Raw genomic sequence first — 14,508 nt, 5'->3', positions numbered from 1 at the left:
AATTCTGATTGGCTGCAGGGGTGGCGGACACCTACTAAGTAGCTTCAGAGAAACTGTTCATCGTTCCAAATTATTGTGCTGGCTACATTAGTATGAGCCTGTTAAGTGTCTGAAATAAGTACCCATAACAACAGGGCCACAAAGCCTCCATTTACAATTTTTAACACAAGCTAACATGTAATTACAACAATGAGTGACTTTAAACTTTTTCTGAATTTTCAGTCTCAGTGTCACATACGCTTATCTCACATCCCATTCACTATTCACTGTGCTAGTCAATCTACTTCAGACAGGCTGCTGCACAACATGCCAATTACTTTGTTCGTAAAAATCTTGTGTCTCAATGACGTGGCTAGCTAGCTAGTCTTCTTGTCAAACATTGTAGTATAATTTTGGTCAGCATGGAAGATTTATATATCTAATTTTCAATAAACGTGTTTATATGAAATCTTTACCCCTTACAGTACCGCAGCGTTAGCCTGGCTGCCAGCCCAACTTCTCCCCGCCCACAATAAATTTGGTCGGGAAGTTGGGTCTGGAGGGTCTCGTATTGGGTAACAACTACAGAAAACCAGAATCTGGGCGTACCAATGAAATTGCCAGGGCGGGCTTTATACGATGATGGACAGATGATCAACAGTAACGTAATCAACGACGTCACGAAAGAGCGCTTGGGTTAAATTCGTTTTCAACAAACAACATATTATGTTGCTCTGATTAGTTATAGGTGTATCCAATTGAGCGAAGAGGCATTTGTTTTACGAGTTCGGTTGAAACACGCCCCGTAGTCACAGCCCAACGGAGAGTTTTCAGACTCATATTCTGACTAGAATTATGAGTCTGACAACGTCAGGCTACCGCAGCGTACCCCCATTTGAGAATCACAAGATGCAACAAGCCTATAGGAAGACTGAGATACATCTTGGTGATCTGTCGCTTCAGTAGATGGGTAGAGAGGCAGTGCCAACTACCTCCTGCCTTTTGTTAAACAAAAAACCCGAACATATGGCAGCCGAACAAGGTCTGCCATGAGAGGCGACTGTATAGTTCCCTTAAGGAAAAGCACTTTTGGTAAATCCGCTTTCTCTGTGAGAGCTTCCCATGTCTGGAATACACTGCCATCAGACACACATAACTGCACCACCTATCACACTCTTACCAACAACATGAAGACATGGCTAAAGGGCAACCAGATTTGTAAACATAATCCCTAGCTGTGTATTGTCGCTTTCCATGTTGTTTGTGGCTTGTAAGGTGTGGAAACACTTTTGTTGCTTTTATGGATTTTGTCTTGTTGCTAATTTTTCTATGTTGCTCTATCTGTATGCTATGTCTTGCTTGTCGTATGTTGCCCTCTGTGTGTTCACTGTTCAATGATTGTCTGTATTGTAACTGTTTTTAATAACTCCAACTGCCTGAATACCAACCACCTAAATACTAACCACCTAACTACTAATCACCTGACATTTCTAACACTGCATGAAATGGCTACTGGAAGACTTCTTCCAGTTCCTTTTTATCTCCTCTTGAAGGAATTGGTGAGGGAGGTAGTGTTTCAACAGGCGAAAGCTGCCACAAAGAAAAGGAAGCAGAAATTCCAGAGAACCTGCTGACGGTTGCACCTGGAGATTGGGTCTGTTAAATGACTAAATGTATGGCTGAATGACAAACAACCCAGACCGCCGGCAGAGACCCATCTCCACCAGCCCTACTGGTCCAAGCCCGGTGCGGCCACCACCTTTCAGTTCACCAGGACCATCACACCGGAACCAGCGGCTCGATGACCCAGGAACCACCAGGCTACGATCCAATGACCAACCACCACCTCCAGGAGTCCAGACCATGGAAGTTGAAGCAGAGGATCCAATGGGAGGAGAATACCAGATGGAGACACGGATGAAGATGAAGACAAGCTGCTCACCGGACCCTGAACCGCCGAGACCACACAGCGGATTGGAAAGTGTCACTGGCTAAGTTTAAAAGCCTCCAGTGACGAGGGTCCAAAAAAGATGTTGCAACGTTTCAATACTGCATTGAGAGGACACGCAATTCTAGGGTGGAGGTGGGGTGAATGTCAACCCGTGCACCCCATGGTTCCACCAGCACAAGTTTATTATGAGTACGAGTGATTGTATTCCTAAAGAGAAGTCTTGACTGTGGAGGAGTCATCTGACCGCTTGGTCTGTCCCACCCTGGACAATTTTGTTCCCCAATGCATATACTGCCCACTATTGGACGCCCCTCCTTGGAGAACCAGCCCCTTCCCCAGAACCTCATCACACACCCCCTTCCCCAGAATCTCATCACACATCCCCTTCCCCAGAATCTCATCACACATTCCCCTTTTCCCTGGACATCATCAGACATTCATCTTCATCATCCAGTGTTAGTCACAATGTTTCACAGTCACGCACCATTATTATGTATTGCATGGAGCGCTGCCCCACTGCCTCAATTCATTCAAATTCAAGTATATGTCATCTTCATGTTCTTGTTCCCCTGTTTGTTGACACCATATTGTTTTGTTGTCATTGCAGCATTTTTTGGTATTAATGTCATTGTTTGTTTTGTCTACTGTTCAGAGATGCCCTTAAAGTTTAGGCCCTCAGCACAAGGATGCAAGGTTATGTGGGATAGGTAGAGGTGTTATAGTTAACTGCAACTTACTTCTGCAGGGTACAGTAACATACAAGACCCTGTTGCTCACAAGCCCATCATAGGACCAACAGACCTTGTGTGAGAGATATTAGCTGTCATAATGAAACGTAACAAACACTTTTGCTTATGAAACAGACTCATTTGATATGAGTAATAGGACCTCAGTGCAGAGCTACTTGGTGTGGATGGTGAATGAGCAGGAAGGTACAGTATGACGACTAGCGATGACTCAATTTGTCACACATACTTAGGTAAAGGCTGGAACAGATACTCATGTCGCATAATAAGCATAGTTTACCCTGATGGCTCGCGCTATGCGTGTCATTAAGGTTACGGGGAGTTTCTATTTCCCCATGCCCGTAAACTTTCACTCCCCCGCTATGTGTGCAATAAGCTGGAAGCTTAAGCGAGTGTAGGAAAGAAGGACAGACCACCAACCCACCTAGGTTGAGCTTTGCACATGATGACATTTATATATAAGATGGAAATTCACAATACCCTGTTCTGTATTTGTGATGGTTCTACTGTTACAATGCATACTTGGGAAGTGTATGAATTAGTAGCCTACAGTGTTATAGAAAGTTTTGTATTCTATTAGCAGTTATATTCTTCCAGTTCTGCTTCTATTAAATAATTACAGTAGTGTTTCCAATATGGGTTGTGTTGGGACTTTGTCAGTCCCACAGGGGGAAATGTAGTGGAAAAAAACATCACACTGCTGTAATTATGAAGTTGAAATGATTATGGATTATATGATTGAGAATGAACCTCTTAATCACTGTTGGGGTCTCGAAAGTGGTTCTTAGTGAAGCAAGAATTAACAGGCTTGGAGTCAGGAGATTGATTGCAAAGGCTTTGTCTTTATTTGCCAGGTATTTTGGAATCACACGCAGAGCTTCTCTAGCCAGAGAAGTCTGACATGTATTCAATAGACAAGAACCTTTATACAGTCTTTCTACGTCACACAAATATGTTTGGCAACTATCAGACAACACACAGTTTGTTCAAGATAAACAGATGTCCTCCCTCACTTGGCTATTCTTACACAACCCGTGGTCATTCTTGCACAACCCGTGGTCCCAATCGAGCAACATTTCCCTATCAGGTCATCCTGACCTGACTTCCTCTCTGGAAAGAACATTCTAACGGGAGGGGGAGAGTGACTCTCCCAGCTCACTCTTCTCCCCATTGTTGAGCATGGGACCCAACCAGCCTCCTCTCTCACCTAATTCGAGAGAATTAGAACTGCAAGCGCCAGACATCAGGGGACAGATTTATGTCCTTAAACTCTGTATAACCTGTGCAGCTGGGCTGCAAGGCCCCACGTGGGCACTGGATGGGGGAAAGTTAGGGAAAGTCCAGGCTATGCAAAGTCTGTGACAATGGACCAACCAAGTGTGAAATGCATACATGAATCTGTGGCTACATGCAATGTACCAATAATAAAATAGCATAAAATAATGGAGGAAAAATATATGAGCAAATGTCTGGAGAAAAGTTTCAGTCGGACTCCGGGGTCCACTCACGTTTGTTGGAATCAATCCTTTGTGTTGGATTCGAATAAACACTTTGCATCATACTTTGCTGCCTTTTCCGTGCTGTTTTACATTTTTATATTGGTTAAAAACTTAAGACTATTATTTCGACGACAGAACCCTAAATATAGCTGCAAGCAGCGATGCGGGTTCCTCCGCAAAATGGCAAAATATTATAAAAACGTACAATGTAGAAAGTCAAGAGTTGGACAACAAGTGAGCAAGATTACTTCATGTTGGGCCAAATACAATAGGCTGAATGGGGATTTGAACTCAATAGCATAAGGTTACAATGCAGCCTCTCTATCCTCTCTGCTACACACCAACTGTTGAGAATGTATGAGTAGAAAGGGCATAGTATAAGCTTTGGTCAGCTTTGGGACAAAGGTTAAGAAACGGTTGACATTTCAAAGTGGAATTGCATGAAATTGCGCATGGTATTTCATAATGATGTTATCCTGTTTAACTAAACAGATATGCAAATTTAAGACAGGCTAAAAGACAGCGGCTGGATTCAAAACCACAACCTCATACTTTGCAGGTCACTGTCCCAGTCCATTGAGCTATTCTCAGTGTTGAATATTGTCATGTTCAGTTACTGTATAAAAAAGTAAGCTGTTTCTTCTGTGGTAAGAGTTGTTAGATTCAGTCAAAGTTTATACTACTCAAATCCAATCATATTTCCACATAATTTGTTGATGGTACTTCAGAGTGATGTCATCTTGAACTCAATAAGGTTTGAAAACCATCAGTCAAAATGATATTAGATTTTTTTGACACAAAGATATTGAGGCAATGTGTACATTAACATAAATACACCCCTTTCAGACATTTTGTATTACATTTCTCATTCCATTTCACCCTATATAAAAACACACCTGCCCGCACACTATCCTAATCCATGCCGTTTACCTTCCTCCCAGCGCAAGTCACTCCAAAGCAGAAATGCTGTAGCGGACGCATGAGGTGTAGATGTTGACCAAAAATGGCCTCCCTCAATCAAAAAACATCGATCGCAACACTCTTTCCAGAATTTCTCAAAGATGGCTTGAAGTCCACATTCCAGAACCACAGCCAATTTACAATCAAGAATAGCCTCATTGGCATACATTGGCGTCCCCATTCATTTCTATGAAAAGTGCTCAGTGGCGCAGTGAGGCAAGCGAGAGCGCGAGACTGGACGCGGCCATATTTCCACTTCCGTGTCTTCCGGTCTACCTTTAAACAGTGGCTCTTTTTTTCCCTAGCTCTGAGACCTCGTGCCTCTATGCCTCGTGCACGCTTGCAACTAGCTGTACGCGACATACTTTGCGACAACCAGTCGCGAGCATAGATTTATATGGTTACGAGCGTGTGAGCTAAGGCATTGCAGTTGCAGAATCTATTGGCAGAATGGGGTACAAGTCCGATAAGAATCAGACACATGATGCAAACTTAACGGAAATGTATTCCTTCACTGTATAGTATTCCTTTAACTTAAAAAAAAAAAAAAAGGCTATAGGGCTAAATATAAGGTTATTCTAGATGGAACTCATCACATATGTTGCTTTTTTTCTTTGTGATATGAGTATGATTTCCAACGCATTGTATCGGATGAAATAAACTGTTAACATGAACAGCTCCATCGTTGTTCTCGCCAGGCAAAGAAAGCTTAATAGTTATGTTGGTAACCGAAATCTTCCATAATGCAGACTTACCATAGCTTACTGTCAACTATATATTGAAACAATATATCTTATATCTCCTTCTTGGAAGTCGCTTTGGATAAAAGCGTCTGCTAAATGTAAATGTAACAAAATGCCACGAAATTCACACTGCCTTCAATTTCACATCAGTGTCGAAATGTGACCTGTGTTTTATATGTTAAACCTAGAAAACCAAACGTCTATTAATGTGTATAACGTGATCTAACAAGACGTGTTAATAATGTAATAAATAAAAGCTCTAGAAGTGTGTCTACAATATATTTTATTTAACATTTGCCTTTGAAAGGAGAATCAGAATCAGAAGGGGATTTATTTGCCATTAAAGTTTGCACAGACAAGGAATTTGCATTGGGAGGAAGGTCCATACAATAAACATATAGGAATCTTAAATTTAAATATGCGGTCTAACTATACTAAGGATACATAAACTAGCAATACTAAGTGGAATACAATAAAAAAAAATCTAAGTTGCCAATTTACAACATAAAATACAATATAAAATACAAATATTACAGGAATTGAATGTAGTGCAAAATGTAAATAGTTTTAAAACATTGTCATTAATGTCAGTGTGAGCTCTTGGCCTTGTTCAAGTTGAAGTCTTTTATTTGTCAGGTACACAGAACAACACAAGGTTAGACTGGGCACTGAAATTCTTAAGACAAGACAACGCAAGCACCTGGCATAACATAACATATAAGTACACGGAACACAATTACATCAATGCTGAGCTTAAATAAGTGAAACTTCCTACATATACAGATAGCAATAAATATCGACTATACTAACCCTAATACTAAGACTTCCGAAATTACAGATAACAATAAATAGTTCAAGTCTTTTATTGTCAGGTACACAGAACAACACAAGGTTAGACTGGGCACTGAAATTCTTAAGACAAGACAACGCAAGCACCTGGCATAACATAACATATAAGTACACGGAACACAATTACATCAATGCTGAACTTAAATAAGTGAAACTTCCTACATAGACAGATAGCAATAAATATCGACTATACTAACCCTAATACTAAATGTTCCTAAATTACAGATAACAATAGATAGTACACTATACTAACCCTAAATGCACAAGAAACCTGTTCCAACCTGTGTAACCTATTCTAACCTAAGTGGAGTACAGTACAATAGTGCAATGTCAATGGCCATACAGGAGCCTGTTGGCGAGGTACAGTAGTGCAAGTTACTGATAGAGCAACCAGTAGCTGAAAGTGACAGTGTATAAGTGACTAGTGTGCAGAAAACAATGTCCATATCAGTGTCCATTCAGAAGCCTGATGGCCCTTGGGTAGAAACTGTTGTCCAGTCTGCGTGTGCACGACCGGATGCTGCGGTAACCCCTGCCAGAAGGCAACGGGGTCAAGAGACTGAAGGATGGGTGGGAACAGTCTCTTAGAATCCTGCCGGCGGTGTGTGGTAGGTGTCCTGTAGGGCTGGGAGCTTCCTGCCGATGATGAACTCGGCAAAACGGACCACACTTCATAGGGCCTTGCGGTCCCTGTCTGTGCAGCTCCCATACCACTTTGTGATACAACCAGTCAGAATGCTCTCTATAGTGCATCTGTAAAAGTTAGTGAGGATGACTGAGTCCATACCAAACTTCTTCAGTCTCCTCAGGAAGAAAAGGCGCTTACGGGCCGCTTTGACCACCTTGTCCGTGTGAACAGACCAGGTGAGGTCATTGCTGATGTTCACCCCGAGGAACTTGAAGCTGCTGACCTTCTCCACTTCCGATCAATTGATGAGTAGGGGTGCATGCTCCTCCTCCTGCCTACTCCTATAGTCCACAATCCTTGTTGAGGAGGCCAACAGCGGAAGGGAAGAAAACTGTTTGCGTGGCGTGAGGTTTTGGTCCTGATGGACCGCAGCCTTCTGCCGGAGGGGAGTGACTGAAACAGGGAGTGTCCAGGGTGGGAGGAGTCCGCCACAATCTTCTTTGCTCGTCTCAGGGTCCTCGAGTTGTGCAGGTCCTCGAGGTAAGGCAGATTGCAGCCAATCACCTTCTCCGCAGTGCGAATGATACGCTGCAGCCTCCTCTTGTCCTTGGCAGTGGCAGCAGCGTACCAGATGGTGATGGAGGAGGTGAGGATGGACTCATTGATGGCTGTGCTGAAGTGCACCATCTTTGTCTTTGGCAGGTTGAATTTCTTCAGCTGCTGCAGGAAGTACATCCTCTATTGTGCTTTCTTGGTGAGGGAGCTGATGTTCAGTTCCCACTTGAGGTCCTGGGAGAGGATAGTGCCCAGGAAGCGGAATGACTCCAGTGTTGACTGGGGAATCACAGGGTGTGGGGCTGTGTTCTTCCTGAAGTCCACAACCATCTCCACTGTCTTGAGAGCATTGAGCTCTAGGTTGTTCTGGCTGCACCAGGGGCCTCATGTATAAACGTTGCGTACGCACAAAAAGCTTGCGTACGCTGGTTTTCACGCACACTTTGTGATGTATAAAGATTTACTTGACGTCAGAATGTGCGGGCCGTCACGGAAACTTTTGAGCAGACGTGAGAATGTGTGGACCGTCCGCAAATGTCTTGTCTGGCTCTGTAACATGGGGAATTCTAATTGAAAAGTGCTGAAACTCACCAAACATTACAAAATAAAGTTTCCACTTCTACGTTTATGACGTTGACTATTCAAAAAACATACAAATAAAAGTTTGATCATTAACGTGGATGATCACATCAAAATGCTAAAACCCAAAACGGGAAATGCTATATAGCTGTTTAATCCGCCACCACTTAATAACTTCTGTTTAACTTGAGAGTGTCAAACGAACGACAAAATCGCTCTGGAAATGCATGTCACGCTAACCCTATAGTTGCCATGCTGTTACGATGCGCCACCACTTGTTTCTTTATTTACATTTACGCATTTTAGCAGTATTTAAAGTTTTACATCGGACCATTTCTTCTTAATTTCTGCCATGGTCCGGTTCTCTGAACCCACAGCATTTATGGCCCTATAATAATAATAATTTTATATGTAAAGCACTTTCATAAAATCTCTAAGTGCTACAGGATAAAAACAAGAAAGGGCGCAAATTGTGTGTTTTCCACTCCGCCAACTTTCTTTTGTCGCTAATACCTGATGACAGGCCGCCAAACAGGACACATTTTCTCGCCTCCACCTCTGTTGTCAGAACCTCGATCTCACAGTCACCGTATTTCTTCAAATAAACGCTGCAGCGTTTAACGTTCATTTTTGGTGCAGCGTTTATTCGAGGGCTGCGTTTATTCGAAGAAATACGGTAATTCAGACAAAGAAATCCCCTCAGGAGCTCATTTATAGTCCATCTGCATATTCATTTATGGGAGGAGGCAAGGCGGGGTCAGTGGCTCGTTCACGTGCGGTCAATCTCACGTTGATTGTGATTTATAAAGGAAAGGTGCGCAGGACCTGGCGTAGGACCGGTTTTATACATCTGAATATTTCTGTGCGTAGGTACTTTTCGAGTTATGGCCGTACGCCATCTTCTGGTATGAAAGCTGCACAATTCTTTATACGTGAGGCCCCAGGTCACCAGGTTGTCCGCTTCCCACCTATAATCAGACTCATCTCCACCAGAGATGAGCCCAATGAGGGTGGTGTCGTCTGCAAACTTCAGGAGTTTCACGGACGGATGACTGGAGGTGCAGCTGTTGGTGTACAGGGAGAAGAGCAGAGGAGAAAGGACGCAGCCCTGGGGAGATCCAGTGCTGATAGACCGGGAATCAGAGACTTGTGTTCCCAGCTTAACGCACTGCTTCCTGTCAGACAGGAAGTCTGTGATCCACCTGCAGGTGGAATCAGGCACGTTCAGCTGGGAGAGCTTGTCCTGAAGCAGAGCGGGGATGATGGTATTAAAGGCAGAGCTGAAGTCCACAAACAGGATTCTGGCGTAGGATGCGTAAGGGAGGGTTTTTTGAGTAGAGGGGTAACTCTGGCCTGTTTGAAGGCAGAGGGGAAGGTGCCAGAGGTAAGAGAGGAGTTTAGGACATGGAGCAGAAAAGTTATGATAGAGGGGGAGATGGTTTGAAAGAGAGGGGAGGGGACAGGATCAAGGGGGCAGGAGGTGGGGCGATGAGAGAGAATGAGGTCAGAGAGCTCTGACTCGGACAGGGGAGAGAAAGAGTTTAGACATTTAGTTGGGTCAGTCATTAAAGGTGAGGGGGTAGGAATGGTGGGTTTAGGGAACCGACTGCTAATGTCGGAGACTTTTTCCTCAAAGAAGGAGGAGAAGTCGTCTGCTGTCAGGGTGGGGGGGGGGGGGGGGGGGAGGTGGGTTAAGAAGGGTGGAGAAGGTAGAGAAAAGTTTGTGGGGGTTTGAAGCAGAGTTAATTTTGTTAAGAAAGTAGAGGGTTTTAGCATCAGTTATGTGAGAAGAGAAGGATTTAAGGAGGGAGTGATACTTATCAAGGTCCAGACCGTCTTTGGACTTGCGCCATCTCCTCTCCGCTGCTCGAAGGGTGGACCGCTCTTCACGAATAACATCCGTAAGCCACGGGCAGGAGGGAGAAGATCGTGCAGGCCTGGTTGACAGGGGACAGAGAGAGTCAAGTGATGCAGTTAACGTGGTGTCGGTGGCAGTGTTAGTGGGTTGGGACGAGAACTCGTCAATGGGAGGGAGGATGTTACAACAGAGGAGAAATGGGAGGGGGAGCGGAGGTTGCGCCGGAAAGTTACGAGGGGAGGGGAGGTAGGAGGGCTTGGAGGGAGAGAGACAGAGAATTTGATAAAGTAGTGATCGGAAATGTGCAGTGGGGTTACAGAGGTTAAGTCAGTGATACAGTTACGTGTCAGGACGAGGTCTAGCTGTTGGCCTGCCTTGTGGGTCGCCGGTGTGCTCAGCAGCGTCAAGTCAAAGGAGGTCAGGAGGGACAAGAAGTCGACAGCCTGCGTTCCCTGGAGGTGGATGTTGAAGTCCCCAAGGACTATCAGGGGGGTTCCATCATCCGGGAGGACGCTGAGGAGCATGTCCAGCTCCTCCACAAAGTCAGCTAGTGGTCCTGGCGGGCGATAAAGAACAATTAAGCATGCTTTGATAAGATTAGTTATCATCACATAATGGTGATCAAATGATTTGGCAGTAAAAGAGAGTGGTGTGGATGTGTATTTAATATGTGGGGAAAGAAGCAAACCTATCCCACCACCCCGCCCGGTTGAGCGGGGTGAGTGAGTGAAGGAGTGGTTGACGGAGAGAGCAGCTGGAGTTGCAGTGTTCTCTGGGCGGATCCATGTCTCTGTCAGCGCAAGGGCATGAAGAGAAGCATGGGATGCATACGCTGGGATGAAGTCTGCCTTGTTCACAGCAGACTGGTAGTTCCAGAGCCCTAAAGAAAAAGAGAGGATCTGGATAGGTAATAAAGGTTAGAAGTTGACCAAATATACTTTGTGACATATCTACGTCTACGGGTAGTGTAATGAACAGGAATGCTAAAGAAACACATGCTAGCTATGAATAAGTTATAGGTGGAATATATTCTAATTATTAATATAAATAGGTTGATACTTATCAGAAGAGGTGATCCGGCCCCGTCGGCCTTCCTCGGTGGACTCCCGCCGGTAGACTCCCTGTCTTTGTTCGACTGAGTCTTTGTGCACCGAGGCTGCCGGACGAGGCTGCCTCTGGAGTGCCAGCCGCCTTAAATATGCAAGGCGCAGCTGACAATGAACCCTAATTATGTAAACAAAGGCCAGGGTCTCACGCAGCGGTAAGTACCCTGAAACTCGATCTCTAGCTAGCTACTTAACGGCCTGGATAACTGCTGTCTACCAGCCTAGCCCAGACACAAGATTTAGCAAAAACACAACACAATACTACAAATTGAAGTCACTTACTTGGTCAGGAGACAGTCACGATGTACACTCAGTTAGACACTATTCGCTCTGAATCTAACGCATTTCAAATGTTAACACAACGGTAAATATTTGACCATGAATTTGTTTTTATGTAAGGGGAAGCTGAGTTTCCCTTGCAGTCTTAAAGAAATCGCCACTGGAGTGAATGTATGTGGGTAAGATGGGGTAATAAGCCCAACACAGAAAGTCGCACAGCCGTCCCCCCCCCCAATGTTTGATTGACTATTTCGCCCTTGCATCTTGTAACAAGTCACAGTCACTGCCATGCTTGCAATATTCTTTATTGCCTCAATAGCTAATGTGGACCTGTGTGCTCTGTTCCAAATACTGAAACATTTGGACATTGCACTTCTGTACTTGTGATGCTGCTTTGTCCACCTCATTTGTAGCAATAAGTTTGAGGGTATGTGCCACACAACGTTGATGTGGAGGGAGAAAAAAAGTTACGTTCTTGCTCAACCTCTTCCTCAACCTCAAAAATAGCACCCACGTCTTCAAATCTCACTCCATCATATAAATCATCACGCTCCTCTTCATTAGCACTGAACTCACGGAATGCCTTCACAAAATTGCTTCCATTGTTTGTCACTGTGGCCCTCACTTTATGCTGAATCTTAACGTCGGCATGTATCTCACTTAACTTAGCAGCAATCATTTGGTATGGATGGCGTCCTTTTATTCTTGCACAAGCCAAAGCCATACCTGCAAACTCTATAGGGCTGAAAAAGGTGAAACATTTTATATATTCTGAATTGATTAGCCTTCCGCCCCACATACATCTCCCTTAGAGGCAGCAGTTTGTTGTCCAATTCCATGGTAGACAGAGTTTTGGGCATCAGGTTCAGGTGTTCAGATTTGACAAAGCAGGCGAGGAAGTTGGGAAAGACTTGAAGCTGTTTGTCATGCAGTTTATGAACAAGTGTCTGACTGCCCTATAAAGAAAACAACATTAACATACTTTGAACATTGTGGTTCAATGTAAAAAAAAACGCACACAATAAATGCATACTAATTCACTATGAAAAAGCTTAATACCCTGTGGTCAAAGAAAATGTCAGTAATTATTAGACATGGGATCCCTCTCATCAATTTTTTTGACCCAGACACCATAGAATCCTTTAACATTTTCATCATCATAATATAATTCTCATAATTTGTGCTATTTCCTCTTATTTAGAAAAACCTGATGAGAAATGTAGCATTCACCCTAGTAGAAATGGCAGCCATAAGCAGAGGACTCAATGTTCAACTCACCTGGAACACCATGACATATTCTTTAAGGATCGATAGCACTCCTGTATAAACACTGAGGTGCAGCTCAGTTATGGTGGCTTCATGCCAAACCTTCCTAACCACCCTCTTCTTCCGGTCTTTTCCCAGCTGCGTCATTCCTGGAAAAACCAAAGGCTCTATAACAAAGCTCTGTACAAAAGCTAACACTCCTTTGGTTACCATAGTACATGTAGGCAAACACAGATCCAATGATAAATAACTGATGAGTTGCCTTTCTTACTGAGGTCCTCAAGGGACCGAATCTGTGTCTGTGCCTTTTCGCTCACTTTGTACTCAGCAAAAAGCTGACCCAGGGGTTCCTTGTAGAGGGCCTTGTCATCCCTGTCCATAAAGCCGTAGTACAGAACCTTGTAGGTAGGAAGCAGCCTCTGGGTGCTAATGGCAACATAATACGCCGATAGCCAGCGATGCTGAATGAACCTTTTGGGAGCTGAACCAGGAATGCTCATGAACTCACATATCTGTCTTAAGTACGCCAACTGAGAAAGAGATACATCAAATCAGTTTTTTCCCCCAAAGAGCTCAGGTAGCCTAAATATGTCAGTTAAGTATAAAACAATTTTAGAATCTAGATTACATATAGAAAATAGTCTCCCAACAGGTAAGTATATTGTAAAGATATAAGGTTTTGTATTTAGTGTTGCAGTCAGTAGTATGAATCATTCTGAACTAAAAAAATATCTCTATAATGGAAATCGAATAGTATTAACTAACCTGGGGTGCGTTTCCCGATAACGATGGATCGTAGCTGTTACGAGGGTTCTCTACGATGAAAATAACGATCCATCGTTATTTCTTACGTGCGTTTCCCGAACATGCTCGTAAGGAGAACCATCGTACGTATCTCTTCAGTTGCACTTAACAAGACGCTGTCCATTGTACTGAAATGTGATTCTTCTGACGCAACTTGAAGACTTTAAAATTAAAACGTTAACCAAAATATTTGACGAATTACGGTACACAAAAAAATATTTTCTGTAGCTACAGAAAACTTTACATTTATAATAGGCTACTTATTTGAGTACTTTTCAATGTGATGCTACATGAAGGTAAAGACAATAAGGTGAACGTGCAAACTATGCTGCATCTGAGTTATACACCGGTGTTAGGACCTTGCAATCAGCGACACAGGATGCTAAATACCAATAGGAGGTCTTGGAAATTAAGTGGGCTCGTCTCCAAATTGAGGTGAGGAAGCTTTTGTTTGAAGAGATGAAGTTCACAAGGCCCTCCATTTCTGTGCCTATTCTTCTGCCCAATCAACAAGGTAGTGTCACATTTAGGTTACCTTAAGTGACCTTAAGCCTAAAGCACACAATGTTTATTTAAATTAAGTAAAGGCTGAATTGTGTATTGTATCATATATTCAGTGTTGCCTGTCCAATCCTTACATGTTTACCTTATAGATCCATGTGAGGAGCAGGAGCAGGGAGAACAAACTCCCATAAAACAACTATTT

The 14,508-nt window shown here is 43.5% G+C and overlaps 1 protein-coding gene across 1 annotated transcript in view; it reads right to left on the bottom strand.

Annotated features, from left to right (window-relative positions):
• The window catches only part of myo15b (myosin XVB), a 72,386-nt gene extending 58,888 nt beyond the window's left edge, over window positions 1-13,498 (bottom strand). Inside the window, exon 1 of the mRNA XM_047032668.1 lies at window positions 13,316-13,498. Coding sequence (XP_046888624.1) covers window positions 13,316-13,498 — 183 coding nt within the window. The remainder of the gene's footprint in view (window positions 1-13,315) is intronic.
• Window positions 13,499-14,508: the final 1,010 nt, after the last annotated feature.

Source organism: Hypomesus transpacificus, chromosome 13, assembly GCF_021917145.1.
Source record: "Hypomesus transpacificus isolate Combined female chromosome 13, fHypTra1, whole genome shotgun sequence".
NCBI classification, from domain to species: domain Eukaryota; kingdom Metazoa; phylum Chordata; class Actinopteri; order Osmeriformes; family Osmeridae; genus Hypomesus; species Hypomesus transpacificus.
The sequence above is the reverse complement of the archived record's forward strand: the minus strand, read 5'-3'. Positions and strand labels throughout refer to the sequence as shown.